The 17,185-nt window shown below is 57.7% G+C and overlaps 1 protein-coding gene across 1 annotated transcript in view; it reads right to left on the minus strand.

Annotated features, from left to right (window-relative positions):
- LOC136651248 (SCO-spondin-like) overlaps positions 1 to 17,185 on the minus strand; it is a 116,474-nt gene that overhangs the window by 36,918 nt on the left and 62,371 nt on the right. Inside the window, exons 51-73 of the mRNA XM_066627474.1 lie at positions 16,436 to 16,612; positions 16,208 to 16,348; positions 15,890 to 16,054; positions 14,557 to 14,736; positions 13,683 to 13,805; positions 12,978 to 13,107; positions 12,167 to 12,292; positions 11,257 to 11,348; positions 10,864 to 11,043; positions 10,115 to 10,279; positions 9,745 to 9,997; positions 9,367 to 9,413; positions 8,630 to 8,800; positions 7,004 to 7,138; positions 6,706 to 6,851; positions 5,001 to 5,095; positions 4,866 to 4,918; positions 4,342 to 4,512; positions 3,010 to 3,180; positions 2,153 to 2,232; positions 1,162 to 1,331; positions 1,023 to 1,069; positions 96 to 278 (exon numbers count right to left, since the gene is read on the minus strand). Coding sequence (XP_066483571.1) covers positions 96 to 278; positions 1,023 to 1,069; positions 1,162 to 1,331; positions 2,153 to 2,232; positions 3,010 to 3,180; positions 4,342 to 4,512; positions 4,866 to 4,918; positions 5,001 to 5,095; positions 6,706 to 6,851; positions 7,004 to 7,138; positions 8,630 to 8,800; positions 9,367 to 9,413; positions 9,745 to 9,997; positions 10,115 to 10,279; positions 10,864 to 11,043; positions 11,257 to 11,348; positions 12,167 to 12,292; positions 12,978 to 13,107; positions 13,683 to 13,805; positions 14,557 to 14,736; positions 15,890 to 16,054; positions 16,208 to 16,348; positions 16,436 to 16,612 — 3,201 coding nt within the window. The remainder of the gene's footprint in view (positions 1 to 95; positions 279 to 1,022; positions 1,070 to 1,161; positions 1,332 to 2,152; positions 2,233 to 3,009; positions 3,181 to 4,341; positions 4,513 to 4,865; positions 4,919 to 5,000; positions 5,096 to 6,705; positions 6,852 to 7,003; positions 7,139 to 8,629; positions 8,801 to 9,366; positions 9,414 to 9,744; positions 9,998 to 10,114; positions 10,280 to 10,863; positions 11,044 to 11,256; positions 11,349 to 12,166; positions 12,293 to 12,977; positions 13,108 to 13,682; positions 13,806 to 14,556; positions 14,737 to 15,889; positions 16,055 to 16,207; positions 16,349 to 16,435; positions 16,613 to 17,185) is intronic.

Consider the following 17,185-nt stretch of genomic DNA (forward strand, 5'->3'; position numbering starts at 1 on the left):
CTTTTCTCTTTCTTTCATCTTCCAAGCCCTTTTATTGGTCACCTGAAGACAACAAGAGCACGCCCAGCGCCCCTTTTCTCCTGCGGCTTGGGTACCTGGGCAGAAGGTGGCCATGGGACACTCTTCCCTCTGGAGCTGCACCGCACCATCATCTTGGCACTCCGGGCCACCGTGCTGCGGCTTGGGGCAACTGCACATCCGGTAGCGGGTCACCACCTCACTGCCACACGTCCTGGAGCAGGGGCTCCATGGCGACCAGTCACACCAGCCACCGGGAACTGGAGGGGAGGAGAGTGGAGAGGTCACCTGGCCTGTGTGCAAAGGGAGGGTGCAGGTTCCCTCCCCACAGGGAGGGCACTCCTGCTGTTGGCCCTGGCGCTACACCCTATCATAGGCTGCTGCCTTGCAGAGCCCAGCTCACAAACAGCTGACCATCCAGCAGACAGGGCTGACGACTGGGCAGGGCTTCCTGACCGATATCAAAGGGGGGAATGGATTGCAGGGCCAAGCCCAGCAATTAAGGGCTGGAGCATCATTCTAGGAGCATTTGCAGAGGCCACTGCCAAGTGTGGAGGAGATACGATGCTTCGCGGGGGATGGGTCACAATACTGTGAGGCAGGAACAAGGTGCACATTCCCCAAGCAGGCTGATGTGCAGGGGAACTGAGAAGCAAAACGGGTTCACTCCAATCCCAGAGGCGAGGCTTTGCACTAACAACTAGCTGTGATGGCCAAGGGGGAACTCTAACCCTCCAAGGCAGTGTTCCTCTGCATGCTGGTGGCTGGGGCAAGAGCAGGGGCACTCTGCTCAGGGGCTCCTGGGAGGCAACTGAGGGGATACCGATGGGTGACTGGCCTAGGCTGGCCTTTGACCTGGCCCAACAGAGCTGCCCTGCAGAGCCCCATGGAGGCAGGCTGGTTGGGGCACAACAGAAGCAACTCTCCAACATCCCACAGTCATCCAGGCTCCTTCCCGCAGGAGGCCTGCCTTTCTGGTTTGCCCCTTGGCCTGGTGGACTCACCGGCACAGGCCCGCTTGGTACAGATCAGCCTCCCTTCAGAGCAGGTGCTGCAAGGCGAAAATAGGAGGTGGCATAAGAGGGGCCCTGCAGGCTTCCCGGGACACCTCCACAGCCGCCCCATAGCCCCGCCCAGCCTTACCAGGAATTGCAGCCATCAGTGTGCAGGACAGTCGCTCCTGGCGGGTGCCGCAGCCCAGTCAGCAGATCCAGGCAGGGGCAGCTGCGCCTCTCCAGGCAGGCAGTGTGGTTCTCGCTCAGCAGCATTCCACTGGTGCAGTAGCAGCCGGGCTCACAGGTCCACACGCAGTGCTAGGAGGGCCAAGGGAATTGTAGAGACACGTGTGGGCGGCAGGCTCCTGAGATCCAGAGAAGGGCCTGGATCTTTGTGGGGGGGTTGTGGCTGCCACAGCACAGCCCAGTCCAGGGAGACACCAGCTGGGTCATGGGAGAGTCGTACTCTCCACTGCGAGAAGTGACTGTGTGGGCCTTGTGGAGATGGGCAGAGGTGGGCAGGGGGAACTGGGGCTCCACACAAGTGTGTGTCTGGGCTTTACAGGCATTCTGAAGAAAGGCCTGGTGTCATCTCTGCGTACATCTGCTCTCTTTGAAATGGTTTGAAAACCGAATCGAAGATGGAGAAGACATCATGCAGAGTACAAGGGAAACAGACCAACTGGGCATATTTATTCTGATTGTGCAATTAATGGAGTGGGTGGGGGAGCCGTGCAAAATAGCACTCCCCCCCGCTCAGCTGCTCCTTCAGCTCTTGGGAATGAGGGATTCATGCCTGCAAACAGCCTGAGCTCTCCTCGCCCCCAGCAGGGCTCTGTCCCTGCACAGTGAAGAGTGGAGGCTGGCAGCTGGACTGTTCCCCTGAACTGGCTCCCAGGGCCCTCCTTCCCCTGCCTACGCCTCACCATAGGGTGGGGGGACATGGGCAAAAAGGGGGCAGGGAGAGACAGGACCTTCCTGGGTCCCCCCCCCCATTTCTGCTAGTCAAACGGCAGCCTGGCTCTCTGGGGGTTTCAGAGGCCCTAGAGAGTTTGAGGTGATGGCTCAGAGGGGTATGAGCCCAGAGAGAAAGCCCTGGGGAGGGGCACAGGGGCACATCCGCAGACACAGGGTCTCACCAAGAGGTCATCACACGAGCGAGGGCAGGCAGGTCCACAGCTGCTGAACTCAGCACCCTCCACGGCAGAGCAGTCCACAGCTGTGAGACAGTGGGGAAGGGAGGGACAGGGAGGAGATGGGAGGATCCGCACTCTGCCCACCTGGGGCCAGGTGCCAGGTTCTCTCCAGGTGCATGAGGCAGGACCAGGCATGAGGATATGACATGCTGGTGTTCGGGGGGGGGGTCCTCTTGCAGGGGCGCCCTATTTGGACAGGGGTCATGGAGGTCCAGCTCTTTGCCCACACATCATGGTCCCAATCCCCGTTCCTCTACATGCACAGCCTTAGCTGTTCTTAGCCATGAGGGAAGGGGGAGAGGGAGTTTTCTTTCTGGCAACTAACAGCCGCTTGTGTGTGGAGGGGATTTCGGTGGGGTCACTGGAATATGGAGGGCAAAGGAGCACCACCCCCTCCTCCCAGGCCACAGCCTGGACCCAGACAGGGGCCCTTTGTGGCTGCTTTTCAGAGGAAGCCCCAGTGGGCACTCCAAGCTGCGACTTCACCCGAATGCACCGCTCAGCCCCGAGGAAGTCTCTCAGGATGGAGTTGAGGCCATTTTGTTTCAGAGCCTGAGGACAGGAGACAGGTCAGGACAGGGACGGCCTCCCTCCCTCCCTCCCTCCCCAGGAGCCTTCAGGCATCTGTCCTGAATGCAACTGCAGGAGGGAGGCAGGTGGGCCTGGGAGCCACAGCCCACGGCACCTGCTCTCGGGACTCACTTATGCTCCCGGCACCCAGCCCTACATGGCCAGGCTCCCCTCAGCCACAGGTTCTCCTAAGCAGCGGGCAGGGCCCCCTTGCCCCTCCGTCAACTCACCTGGGCAGGGATTCAGGCCGCAGGCCTCCAGCTGGGTGGGGGGCCCCTCGCAGTAGTCCCCTCCACCCTGCGGGGCTGGGCTGTCGCAGGCTCTCATCCGGCTCCGCATGCCTCCTCCGCAGCTGATGGTGCAGGCTGTCCACGGGCTCCAGTCCCCCCAAGCCCCACTCCCTGCGAGAGACGGAGGGAATCACGATGGACCTCTCCCGCTGCAGGCCCCTGGTTGACTCCCTCCAGAAGGTCACCAGTGGTGCAACTGTAGAAGGGGCAGCTGTTCTGGGCCATCCTGGCTCAGGTAGACTTTTGCATTCCATGTTTTCTTGCCTCCTTACTGCTACAGACCAAGCCCCACACCACTCTGGGGCACAGGAGTGCTGCTTTAACCCCCATGCCAGGCTGCGCGGCACACCCTCCCATGAGAAGAACCAGCCTTTGCTGATCTGGGCAGGCTGCCATTTGTAGTGGGCTTCCCTCAGCCAGGAAGTACCAGAGCTCACGCTGTGAGGGCGCAGTCACAAGGAGCACAGAGCATGCAGTGCAGTTTATAATGGTCTGGAGGGGCTGGTGCAGCCCCCTCGAGGAAGCTGAACTTGGGCTGGTCAGATGGAGGCCACTTGGGAACCCCATCCAGGCTGCCTTGAGTTCCACGGATGCAAAAGGGCAGCATATGTACCCATTGCTAAGAAGTAAAGCCACAAGCCGCCCAAGCCAGCTTCCCCACACCTTGCGTGGTGGTGCAGATGGAGGTCAGTGTGTGACACCATCCTGAAGCTCCAGTGTGGAGAAAAGACTTGAGCAAAGGGCACCTACTCCAAGGATCCTGGCCCCCAGACCAGGCATCCTCCATTTCTGACATGGGCCAGTTTCTGCCCGACAGGTGTAAGGTCACAAACTGGGGCAGAACCACATCAGGTGTGCCTCTAGGGCACTTCTATCCAGGAGGAGGGGCTTGGAGTCCAAAGTGCGCTGAATCAGCACCTCTATTTGGACCCCCTAGTCACTGGTAGGGATGTGCCACATCTTCCCCCCTCATGCAGCTGGCACCCTCTGCTTTCCTCTGCTTCTGGAGGAGAGCTTCAGCCTGCCCACACTGCTGGAAGCCGCTACCTGCCCAGAGTTCAACTTGGGCAGTTGCAGGACAGCCAAGCTGAGGAGGGCGGACATTGCCAGACCTCTCTCTCCTGCTGGTGGACTTCCCAGAGACAACTGGCAAGCCACTGTGGGACTCAGAGTCCCTCTCTGGCTGGCTGGAGCTCTTCTTGCTCCTCACCAGAGGGCGGGACCTGCAGAGCAACGCTGCGCCAAACAGGAGGAGGCAAGAGGAGCACTCACTGGCACACGGCTGGACGTGGCAGGGCTTGTCCTCGCGCTCTGGCCCAAGGCAGGGCATTCCCAGCCCGGATGGAGCAGGGTCTGTGCAGAAGTGGTGCCGGTTCTGGAGCCCCAGGCCGCAGGAAGCCGAGCACTCGCTCCAGGGCGTCCAGGCTGACCAGTGGCCGTTCACTGCCAGGGAAGAACCAAGGAGGGCGTCAGAGGTGGGTGGTGGTGGTGGGAGACAAGAGCAGCCAGAAAGCAGGAGAAAGGCATGAAAGAGAGGAGGGTGGCAGTGATAAGACCAGCCACCCCGGCTGAACCCCTTGGGCGCCCATTTGGCTGACTGCCTCTTGGCTGACTTCCAGGGCCTGAGATAAGTCCTCAAGAGAAACCTAGTGGCAGCCTGGACGTGACCAGCAGCACTGGAAAGAAACTGAGAGAACGGGGGTGGAGGTGTGATCAGAGAATGGTAGCTCCTGATGGGACACTTGTTTCCAGGGACATTTGATGCCCGTGGGGCCTGGACTCAGCCTGGAGCTTACCGTCACCACAGGCTGCTCGGGAGCAGTTGCCCACCTGGCCGGAGATGCAGGAGCTAGGAAGGGAAGGAAAGAGGTCATTCAGCCTGGAGCCAGGCAAGGAGAGCAAGGGTGGTGGGCACAGGGAGGTGGACTGACCAGTTCTCGCAGCCCTGGGTCACTGCCTGCCCTGGGGCGTACAGTACTCCGTCTTGGGTACACGGACACTCCTCCATGGACACGCAGAGGTTGTTCTGTCAACAGGAGCAGAGGGGCAGCCATCAGAGGCAATCAGGTGCCCTCCCGCCCTTACCTCCGGCACTCAGAGGGGATATCACAGCCAAGAACAGAAATGCCATCACTCTTTGTATTGGCAACCTTCAGTCTCGAGAGACTCTGGTGCCGCGCTCTGGAAGGTGGTTCTGGCACAGCGTCTAGTGTGGCTGAAAAGGCCAATCCGGGAGTGACAATCCCTTCCACACCGGGAGCAAGTGCAGTCTGTCCCTGGTCTGTCTCTTACTCATCACTCTTACTATTAAGCAAATGCCTGTTTACTCATTGTACTCTGTTTCTGGCATTTGGGTTTCCAGCCTTTTTGAAATGGGTGGGACTGGGGGCAGCCCAGCAGTCTTGCTCTGGGCCATGGGATGGGGAAGGGCCTGAGTTCAAAGGCAGTGCCCCTGCTGGGGGTGTGGAGGCTCCCAGGTGCAGTCTGTGCTGGCCCTGGTAGGCACAGCTGAGGTCCTGGAGAGTTGCTGCCAGGCAGTGTCACTCCTCTGTTCACTGTCACAAAGGCCTCAGAGTGGGCCTGAGTTCGGGTTCTGCCTTGACCAAAAATGGAGGCTCTCTGCAGACTGCACCCTGACAGATGGTGGGTCCTGGGACTGCACGGTCAGCCAGCAGAGTACGGCATGGGGTGGGAGCACCGCGCTTTAGCACTGGCGCGAGTGGAAGCCTCAAGACCTCATTTAGGCCTGGGGAAGGGCTGTGGCTCAAAGGAAGACCTGCTCTGCTCTTCTCTGCCTGCAGAAGGTCCTGGGTCCCGACCCTGGCAACAGCTCCAGGTAAACCACCTGAATACCTGGAGTGAAACTGCCAGCAGTTGTGTAGCTGAGGGGGGGGGGTCACAGGACCCCAGGCAGCCCTCTTCCAGGGGATTGCAAATGTCACCCCTGCCAAGGCCCGGCCCCCCTCGTTCGCTCCTGCACTCCCTCTGAACACAATCGGAACTGTGCTGGGTGTTCTGAGGCCTGGGGAGGCTAAAGGCCTAGTCACACTTAGAGGCGGCATGGGGGCAAGTGAAGGGGGGCAGCCCTAGGAGGCGTGCCTCTGGGTGGCATTCCTTCCAGCTATGCTGCTGACTGGCTCAGAGGGCTGCTCCCTGCAACCTGCTCCTTGCAACTCGGTGTATCTCGCCGTCCACTGTCCCACGGGGGGGGGGGGGTCAGAGCCAGTCCACTGCTCAAAAAAAAGCACCCCATCCATCTTCTGGGATCTTTCAGAAGCAGGGCAGGGAGTGCTATTTAGCACATCAGATAAAATCCTAGGCCAGAACTAGTCTCCTCAAGGCTTGCTTGAGTTTTCTATATGAGGGAGCGCTTAACCCCCATTTTGGTACACACTGGGTGTAGCAGTCTGGAGAGTCCTCTACCGCTTGCCTTCCATGATCACAGAGAGCAGCTTTCTAGACGTACAACATTATGAGCTTCAAATGCAGTAGAACGCAGGCCACTGCAGCTGAACATGGTTCCAGCCCCACCAGAACAGATTCTCTGTCTGATCCTGTGATAGTTTCTCCTGGATACAGAAAAGGTGGGCCCAGAGCATGGGGGTTGCCTCAGCAGGCAGCTTTTGCCTCACTCACCAGCAGGACGGTGCCATTGGGGCAGTAACAGCCAGCGAGGCAGGTCTCATTCCTCCCAGGCTCCAGGCTGAGCTCTGCACAGGCAGCCGGCCCCTCCATGCATTCCCGCCACACCTTCCCCTCTGGACAAACACCTGGCATGTCCCCTGTGTGAGAGGGTGAGAGGAAGGGGGTGGGTGGGAGTGGTTGGTGGTTACTCGTGGTTTGTGGGCAGGGCTGTGGGCTCCGCTTTTGCTAGAAATGCAGCCCATGGCTGGGCTCCACCGCAGTGGGTTCTGAGGCCCAGGAAGGGGCTCACCTGTGCAGGGTTGAAGGTGGCAGGTGGCAAACTCGATCCTGCGCAGGGCAGCCACACCGGCCCTCGTGCGGTTCCGGTAGCCACCCCCACACGGGACAGAGCATTCTGACCAGGGCTCCCATTCCGTGCTAGAGCCTGAGGGGAAGAGGGAGAGAGTGTTGGAAAGCCCAGGATCCCCAGGAGTGCTGAACAAGAGGCTCCTGCAGGAAAAGCAGGCAGGGTCAGCCAAGGCATGGTGGGTCTCTCCTGGGCCATTCTCCTCCTCCTGTTTTGTTGCCCCCTTGCTCCCCTGTGCATCACTGTGCCCCCCCCACCCGAGCATCCGAAGGCCTAGAACCACATTCTGTTCAGCTCCAGCTTCATGCGCTCTTCTGCATGAAGTGGCGTGTGACCTCCTGGAATGAAGTGCCAAGGTAAGACAGAGCAAGTTAAGCATCTGTGCTAGTTCAGCAGCAGGGTGAGGAAGCCAGATCTCCAAGCACTGCCCTTCACTTCCATTGAGAAGCGGGGCAGCAAACTAGTGTAAGCTTTCTGAAGAACCCCTAAACAAAAACACAAAACTATGCAGTCAGGCAGCCAGCAGCAGGGTGGGGGCTATCCAGTGTTTTACATCGAGTGACACACGTATGACTATATACCTTTGGGGCATAACTCATGTGTGTGTCCTCGGTGCAAGGAGCTCCAGGGACTCAGGGAATGGGTCACAGCTATGCCAGGGCTGGAAAGCGGGTTAGGATTTGGGCCTATGATGATTACTGGGCTGGGGCACCTCCCTTATGAGGAAAGGCTACAGCAGGGTGTCAAACTCATTTCATACCAAGGGCCAAATGGCATTCATGATGCCTGCTGAGGGCCGGAAGTGATGTCGTTAGGGAGGAAGTGATGTCACTGAACAGGTCATAACCAAAAGTAAGCACTTTTTCTCACTTAGAAATTCACTAGCTGCAAATGGCAGAAGAGAAAACACGCAAATCTTTATCATATTTCAAGATATGGGGAGCCCAATTATCATGTGGGCCGCCCTTTCAACAGTAACACCTCAGCATTGCTCAGCAGCTGAAAGCCTGAGGGCCAGATAAAAAGCTCCGCAGGCCGCATCTGGCCCCTGGGCCTTAAGTTTGACACCCCTGGGCTACAGCATTTGGGCCTCTTCAGCCTAGAAAAGAGGTGCCTGAGGGGGGACATGATTGAGACACAGAAAATTATGCAGGGGATGGACAGAGTGGATAGAGAGATGCTCTTTACCCTCTCACACAACATCAGAACCAGGGGACATCTGGTGGGCCACTGTGAGATACAGGAAGCTGGACTACATAGGTCTATGGTTTGATCCAGCGGGGCTTTTATTATGTTTTTATGTTCTAGTGAAATCTCAAACTAACAACAAGAGGCTGCCAGGACTCAGGTGTGCTGAGAAGTTTCACCTTCTTCTCTCAATCCACATGGGGGCTGCTGACGCTATTGCGTTAAAGGGACTCTGTACATGCTCAAAGGAACATTGCTTAATTTTGGCTCCCAGTCTGAACCCCAGCTCCATTTCTGCCCCGAGCAGGTGTTGGCTCTCTCCTGCGCTCCTGACCCCCTTTCCCGCAACCCCAGCAGCCCCACTCCCCTTTCTTCTCTTGCCTTGACAGGGCTGTAGGCTGCAGAACTCAATCTCCACGTTGGGTCCCTGGCATGGGCTTCCCCCAGCAGCAGCAGGTGGCTCAGAGCCAGAGCGGAAGCGACGCCGTGTGCCCACATTGCAGGTGCGGCTGCAAGAGCTCCAGGCTGTCCAAGTCGTCCAGCCACAGTCCACTGCAGAAAGGAAGATGGTGAAGCTCCTTCCCAGTGCCAGCCAGCACACAGCCCCTTGTTCACCACTCCCAGAAAATGCATCCTCATCACAGCAGACCTCCAACCTATCTCCCCACCAGGGAGCCATCCGGCCTCTCCTTCCGTTTTGTCTTTACGAGGCCTTCTTCTCACTCAGAAGTGTCACTGGGGTTAGTGTCACCCGGTGCAAGAGCACACTGCGTCACCCCCATGACGGACCTCCTTCTGTACCAGACCATACAGAATAAATTACAAGATCCTACGCACAGCCTAAATGCAGTGGCTTCACTAGGGCTGGTGTCACCCCCAACAATTTCATTTATTTAATATATAACAATACGGCTCACCCAACAAATCAGTAACCAGCTGAAAACCAGTGGCCAACCCGATGACACGCAACCGAATATGAATTCCAGCATTAGCTCTGATACATGGAAATGAGAGCTGATTCATACTAACACTCAGTGTGTCTTCTCTCTGCCTCCCACTCACCTTCCAGTCTCCTACTCCTGGGTGTAAAAGGTTTGGGCCCATTGAGCCACCATTACCTGGACAAGGTTCCACGCCACACTCCATCGTCCCATTTATGCAGGTGCTGCAAAGGGAAAAGGGGGCACTTTGAGAACGGATCCTCTTTGGATGGGTGGGGAATTCTAAGATGCCCGGGCTGCTGAGCGAAAGGAGGGTGGAGGGGCTGGCCTAGCACTGATCAGAGGACCAGGCACAGCTGGAATCATCTCCAGCTACCCTTGGATGATTGCATTTAATCATGCAATTATGGATGTTTGCGTTCTGCTAGCACAGAACGCACCTATGCCTTCTGGTGGGCAAGGAAGGTGGAGGTGAGGTGAAAGGGCTGGCGGGGCCAGAGAGGATCCTGAAAGGTTGGTTAGCTGGACTTTCCTGCCCCCTTCCCAGCCTGGTACCAGTTGTTGCAGGAGTCCAGCGGGACAGTGTCCTCCTGCTGGTAGAGCGCCCCCTGGTGGTAGCACGGGCACTCGCTGAGTGGTACACAGGCGTCATGGTGAAGGAAGAGCCCATTGGGGCAGTAGCAGCCATCATAGCAGTGGGAAGTACACTCCACGTGAGAGTCCCGATCCAAGCAGAGGCGGGGGCAGATGCCCCCTCGCTGCTGGCACTCCTCAGCTGTCTGGTACACCATATTCCCTGGGCACAGTGCTGGGATCAAGAGAGGCAGAGGCGGCAAGTGAGGCAGGGAGAGGAGGCAGCAACACGATCCCTGCTTTGACCCTTGGCTGCCCAGGGCAGCACCGCTCCGCCCCCCACAACCCACACCTTTGCATGGCTTTGTGTTGCAGTCGCGGGTCTGGACGAGAGGTCCGGAGCACTCTGGGCCCCCGTAGGCAGGGTTGGAGCAGGTGCGGTTGCGGGTCTGGATGCCGGAGTTGCAAAGGGCTGAGCAGGCAGACCAGGGGGTCCAGGGGGTCCAGAGGCCTTCCACTGGGGAGTCATAAAACCATCTGCTCAGGGAGCCCAAAGCAAAGCCCCTGCAGCTCTGGGCAGACCGGGAGGGAGAGTCTCCTCAGCCGTCTGCTGCATCCCAGGGGAAGAACTTACTCAGTGCCTTAGGAAAGTCACACAAGCATCACTGAAGACCAGTGCGAGGAATTTGCGCCAAGGCTGTGCAACATTTTGTATGTCTTTAAGAAATGTCTGCCCTGCCTTTCCACAACCAAGCCCCCAAGAGAGCCTCAGACATGAAAATGAGACACAGTTCAGGAAGTTAACCCACAAGCCTGCGGAGCAAACACAGCGACTGAGACGAAGGAAGGTCCGTCTCTATCCTGACAGAACAGGGACCTGTTCTGCTCAGGTTCGTTCTGAGGACTGGAGAACTGCCAAAGCTTCCAGGGCTGCTCTGTGGAACCCCCCCAGACACGGTCCCCTCACAATGCTCTCCCTAGGCAGGGCACATCGATTGCGAAGTGGTCATTACCTGAGTGCAATGAGTTCAGCTCTGATGCAACCAATGCCAAGCTGCAAGTAGTCCCCCACCACGTCCCCTTGCATGACGTGGCCCTCACCTGGGCAGGGGGGTGTTTCACAGGGTTCCTCCTGCACTGTCTCCTCCTCACATCCTGTGGTGTCCGTGGGGCCACTGCAGTGCCGGAACCGCTTCCTCACTCCAACCCCATCCATGGAGTAGAAGCAGGTCTTCGAACAGGGCGACCAGTGCGTCCACTCACTCCAGCGGCTGGTAATCTCTGGTACAGACCAGGGGAGGGAGGTTGTGTCAGGGAAATCGGGCTTGCATGGAAGGGGGGAGAGAAAGCCCTGGAATGGGACTTGGCACCCAGTTGGCCCCAACTGAGTAGAGCATTCAGACATTTGAAGTCATCTGATTGCAGGGTGAAAGAAACAGACAATTGGTCCAGAAGAGTCTGCTACTTGGTGTCACTGGCAGGCATGGCTCCTACCTGAGATGCAGGCTGTGTGGCACTCGCGCACGTCCTGGGCATCCCCTTGGCATGGGGCACCACCATTGGCAGCTGCTGGGTTTGAGGGGGATCTGCATGAGAGGCCGGGGGGGGGGTGTCTTTAAGGATAAATTCTAGCATATCATTTAAGGCAACAAAAAAATTTCTTTGACAGAAACCCCAGAGGTGCCACTTCTAGTGGAATAACCTTGCAATTTCGTAAACTGTCTTGTAATCTAAACTATACAGCACACAAAAGGAATCTTTGGGAAAGGATTTAGATGCTGTGAAGGAACTGTGCTGGGGCTGCTGATGGGTGAGACGACTGGTTTTGCATCCCTAAACAGGTCATATCTTAGGTTTTAAAAATAACACTTGGTGTTTCAATGACATACGCCCTGCTCCCTTCCACCCTCCCAGCAGGTCCACAGTATTCCCATTTTACAGCTGGGGAGCTGAGGCCAACAGAGCAATAAAGGCCAAGAAGGGACTTGTGGTTCTGGAGCACAGGAACTTGGCATGGCTGGCGCACTGCATTCAGAAGGAAAAGGGGAGTTTGGACATTAAAACATGGAGCAGGTGACTCTCTTCGTCTCCCAATTTGGCCCCAGTGTAGCACTGCCAGGTCTCGCAGATCTCACGTGGCACGTCAAACGTGGCTCATGGCATCTCTCCCACTGAAACGAGCGGGATAAGAGCATACCAGCTTTGCCTCCCTTATGCACGAAACCATAAACCACGTTTTCACTACAACTTTGTGTAGACTGCTGTGGCCGGGGAGTGGGGGCAGAAATGGCTTTCCAGGCCATGCTGCTCCCATGGGCTGTGAGTCGGCCACATCCTGTGGCCACAAGTGCCAGTTGGCCACACGTGGGTCCCACACCCTGTGTGTCCTGCTCAGATCCTTTACCTGAACCTCTGCTGCATCCCGACCCCACATTTCTGGCCACAGGGGGTCCACGGGGACCAGGCTGACCAGCCACAGTTCACGGGGCAGGCCACTGAGTCGCAGGTCACAGCGCCATCCAGACAGACACTGAGGGGGAGGGGGAGAGACCCAAGGTCAAGCCAGGCTGCTGTGGGCCATCCCACAAGAGCCTCCTTTCAGCTAGGCCTTGCGCCCAGCTGCCTCTGACTATGGCCGGGGCAGACAGAGTGTGGCTGTCACAGCACACAGAGAAATGAGACAGGGACCAGTGCACAGACTGCTCTTGGCCCTGTTCTCAGTCCTCCCTACAGCAGAGGTGGGTGGAGAGGGGAGCATCTTGATGCCAAGGGCTAGATTTGGATGTGCCAGTGCAAGCCACTACAGGCCCAGTAGTAACATCCTGGGGGGAGGTGATTGGGGAGGCAGGTCCCCCCCCCCATGCCGGTTAAGACACCAAGACTGGGCATAGGACCTCTTGCCCAGGAGGATGGAGGCCACAGGGCACTGGCGCCTTGGAGATCAGGCACCTCCACAGGATGCCCCCCGCATTGCGGAGGGAAACAGAGATATGTGATGGGGAGGAAACAGGCACTTCTTGGGGCACCAGTGGGGAAGCGTGCCAGGAAAGGAGGGGGCTGAGCTGGGAGAGCAGTGACTGCTAAACACCCTCCTCCATCAACACCAAGCCCCATCACCAGGGCTGTGCAAGGGCTCTCTGTGGGCACACCAGCCTCCAGTAGCAGCCGCCTCACGAGTGAAGAGGGGAGCTGGATGGAGCCAGCCCCCAGCTTACCACTGACTGCAGTTGTCTCTCACAAACATCTCCCCGGGCAGGTGCCGCTCACGGTCAAAGAAGCAGTGGCACTGGCTAACGTTCACGCAGCTCCCATCTTGCAAGAAGAGCCCCGGGGGGCAGCGGCAGCCTGCAAGACCCAGAGAAGGTGGAGGGGAGCTGAGGCCAGCCGTGGCAGGGCAACAGGCTCTGAAGTGGGAGAAGTCTGAAGGGCAAGTCAGAAAGCATCTCGCTCGGCCTGCACGTAGAGACCTTCATGTACCCCCAGGTGCCCCTTGTTCATACCACAGGAGGCAGGCTGCCCCCTGGCATGACGGGCCCCCATTTGCTGCTGTCCACCCACCACCACCTTCCCGAGAGTTGAGTGGATGTGTCTAAAGACATGGAAGGCGAAGCTAAAGGGAGCCCGCCAGCTTATGGGGCCAGTCTTGGACAAGCTGGCTTCAGGGGAGCTTGTGAGTGAGAGAGGAACACAACTCCGGAAGGGAAGGAGTCCCACAGTGCACGAGGGCTGAGCAATGCTGGGAGGCAGTGCACTGCTTAAGCGTGGTCAGAGGGGGCTTTAGGGATAGTCCTGTTCCTGTTGGAGAGACAGGAAATCACTGGGCTGACAGCCAGCGAGTATGGCCAGCCCCTCGAGGACATGAGTGTGATGGGAGCCTGCTGAGAGCATGCCCCTGGCCCCTCCCAGGGCCATTCACCCACCTTCAACGCAACTGCTGTGGCAGCTTGTCTCAGCCCCCAGCTGCTGACACGACTGGGGACAGGGGGCCACCAGGCCCCGCTCGCAGTGTCCTGCTTGCACGAAGACCATATTGGGGCCACAGTCTGTGGAAGACACCCATGTAAGGAGGAGGAGGAATAAGGAGGAGGGGAGCATTGCAGTGCATGGCAGTGCTAAACCAGTACCTAGCAGGAGTGCGGGTACGGAATCGCTCAGCCCCCAAACCTGCTTAAATCTCAAAAGAAGGAGAAGTAGCAGGGGCTATGGCTGTGGCACCCCAAAGGGTCTCCACATCCAAACAGGAACTGCCCCAAGGAATGAGATGTGGAAGGAAGAGCCCCCAAGCGCCAATTACACTCAGCCTCTCAACTGTTGGGGTGCATCAATGGCAGATCTGTCCTTTCAGCTGCCTCCCAAGTCCCTGCAACCTGTCACCAAGAGCAGCTGCCTGTCCGCCTGGAATCTCTGGCTGGAGTTCAGGCCTCTGAACCAGGGACTTCCAGGGCGACCCAACACTTTTGCTGCACCCCCTTTGCACAATAGGGACTAGCTCTGCAGCAGAGGATGAAAGCAACCCCGGCCATGGGCAAAGTACCCTTCCCCCCTCACTGACTAGCCAGCATTAAAACACATCTGGAAGTCAGGTTCAGATACACTTGAACTCCAGCCACTCTCAGTCTATACATGAAGTACTGCAGCTCCCCTCCCCCGCACTATTCCTTAATGCGATGCCTCCCCAATGCCAACCTGATGCCAGGAAGCCCCCTCTTCCCACCTCAGGTTACTCCCCCATGTCCACTCCTAGCGTCCCCATGGGCCCCCTTTCCCCAGTCATAGGCAGCACCCCCTACCTACCGCGGGCATCTCCGCAGGGCTGCAGGTTGCATGTTTCCATCTGCACAGCATCTCCTGGGCACAGCTGACCCCCATTCTTGGGTGGGGGGTCAGCACACGTCCTGGTGCGGCTCCGTACTCCTCCCTGGCACTCAGCGTCACAGTCAGACCACTCCCCCCAGGAGACCCAGGCACCGTTCACTGGGCAGAAAGAGGTTGCAGTTTGGCAGCAGCTCATCCAGGGTCTCCATCACATAGACGGTGGGGGGAGGGGGGAATTTCCCTATGTGTCAACCCCCCACTCCCACCCTCTCTGGGGTACCAGAGGCATGAAGGAGGGGCATGTCATACCCCCTGTGGCTCAGGCACCTCAGTCAGCTGGCACTTCACAAAACAGGCCACCATTTAGGTGCCAAGCATTCCCCCCTCCCCCCCGTCTGCCTCCTGCCTCAGATGCTTTAGACAAGGGACATTGTCAGGGTCTTTGTGGAAGTTCCAGTAGAACCTATAGACTGTTCTATAGCCTATAGCCTCACCCAACTCAGTAAACGAAGGCCCAAATCCTAACCAACTTTCCAGCACTGGCATAGCAGTGCCAATGGGGTGTGTGCTGCACCCTGCTGTTGGGTGGCACTCATGGAGGCCTCCTCAAAGTAAGGGAATGTTTGTTCCCTGACCTCGGAGCTGCATTGCTCTTACCTCAGTGCTGGAAAGTGGGTTAGGATTGTGCCCTAAATTGCTGAACTCCTGCAACTTGCCACATGAGTGGTGATCCCCCCCTACTGCGGCCATGTTTCCATTTCCTTCTCTCTGCTTCCTGCCCATCAAGGACAGGCCACCAGCAGAACCCACATTTCAGTGCTCCTAAAGTGGGGCAAGCCTGTTGAGAGGGCAAACCTCAGCTGGCCCTGCTTCCTCCCTGGGGGGTTTCTGCTTTCTGACTGAACAAGCCTTAACCCCTCACAACTCTCCACCCCCAGTGCAGCCCCCTTCTCAGCACAAGTCATGGTTGGATTTTTTTTTTTTTTTTGCAAATTCCCTTTCTCAGCATATCAATTGTAGACCCCATTTGAACGGGGATTTTAGGCCACCTTATTCACTTCAATGCATCAACGGGACTCATTTTGAATAATCAAATTTCAGAGCAGAGCGAAGCGTGGCATTCCCAAAACATGACATTTAGGTTCAAGTCAGTTTCCAAAGGGTAGTGAGTAGTTCTAGCTCAGCCTCTTGCCCACACGCTTGCCTCGGGCCTAGACGCCCAGAAATCCTTTGACACCCCTCCATGAGACTCTTGGCACATCACTCTTTGGGGACTGCTGCTGACCCCAGAGATGAGGGAGGGGGCAGTTACCTGGGCAGGCACGGAGGAAGCAGGAGCGGCTGTCAAACTCATCCCGGTCACACTGGCCCCCAGGCAAGGCATTGCGGAGCAGGTCCCGGCGTCGAAAGGTCACCCCCAGCCCACAAGACTGACTACATGCACTCCAAGTAGTCCAAGGAGACAGGATGCAGTCCACTGCCAGAGAAGAAGGGCAGTGGTATGAAGGCAGGAGTGGACAGGAGCACTCCCTCCCCCCGTGTGGCCTGGAGTGGTATCATCTGGGGTCCACGGCCCAGCCCAGCCACAGCCAGGGAAGGGTGGCTGCCTCTTCAGGCCCCTCCCACATACCACAATTGGCCTCGTCAGATCTGTCCTGGCAGTCTTGATGGAGATCGCAGCGGCGCTCTAGGGCCAGGCACTCTCCGCTGCCACAGGAGAACTGCTTGTTGGAGCAGGCACTGGGAGGGAGCACAGGAGATAGGGGGACCCCTGAGGGGAGAGTGGGAGCCACAGGTCCACCTGCAAGAAAATGTGACATGGAGGCAGCTGCAGCCACAAGGCCTACAAGCGCAAAGCCCCCCCAGCCACTGGAAGGAGAGTACTCACCGCAATGCCTCTCATCAGAGCCGTCCAGGCAGTCCTCCTGGCCGTCACACACAAAGGCAGCCTCCACACAGCCAAAGACTTCGCAGGCAAACTGCCCCTGGGTGCACAGGAGTCGGGGCAGGTCAGGGCTAGGGGTCCGAGTGGGGCCTGGCAGGGAAGAATGACACAGGGAAGTGGAGTAAGAGTCACAATGGACTCGCCGGACCAGAGCTGCTGCCTGGGACTCCCAGCATGACTTGGCACTCAACACCATGTTCATCCCAATCACTAAAGTGGGGGCTTTGAGGAGATGACAATGGAACACAGTCTCCAGCGAGAGGAGCCTCAGCAGACAAGAAAGGGCGGAAGCAGAGAACAGGAGGAGTGGGCAGCCAGGAACAGCACGGCAGGCAACAGCAGCTCCCTCAGAGGGAGCTCCTTCAGAAGGAGGAAACCTGTCTGGGAGGCCATTGTTTGCACCATCAGAGGACAAAAGGGAACCTTGAGGAGGGTGGGGAATGAAGCGGAATCCTGGCATCCGTCTCCGCGCCAGAAGAGGCAGGGCGACTACCTGTGCCTGGCCCAACCTTCTCAAAGAGGGCGACACACAGAAGTGACAAGAAGCAAAAAGTGACAAGAGGCAACATACTGGCGAACTTAATTTGATTGACAATTAACAAATCACTGGGCCCCGATCTGAGCATCCGCCCAATAGAAGCGCAAATGGGAAATTGTGGATCT

The sequence above is a fragment of the Tiliqua scincoides genome, chromosome 5, assembly GCF_035046505.1.
Source record: "Tiliqua scincoides isolate rTilSci1 chromosome 5, rTilSci1.hap2, whole genome shotgun sequence".
NCBI classification, from domain to species: Eukaryota; Metazoa; Chordata; class Lepidosauria; order Squamata; family Scincidae; genus Tiliqua; species Tiliqua scincoides.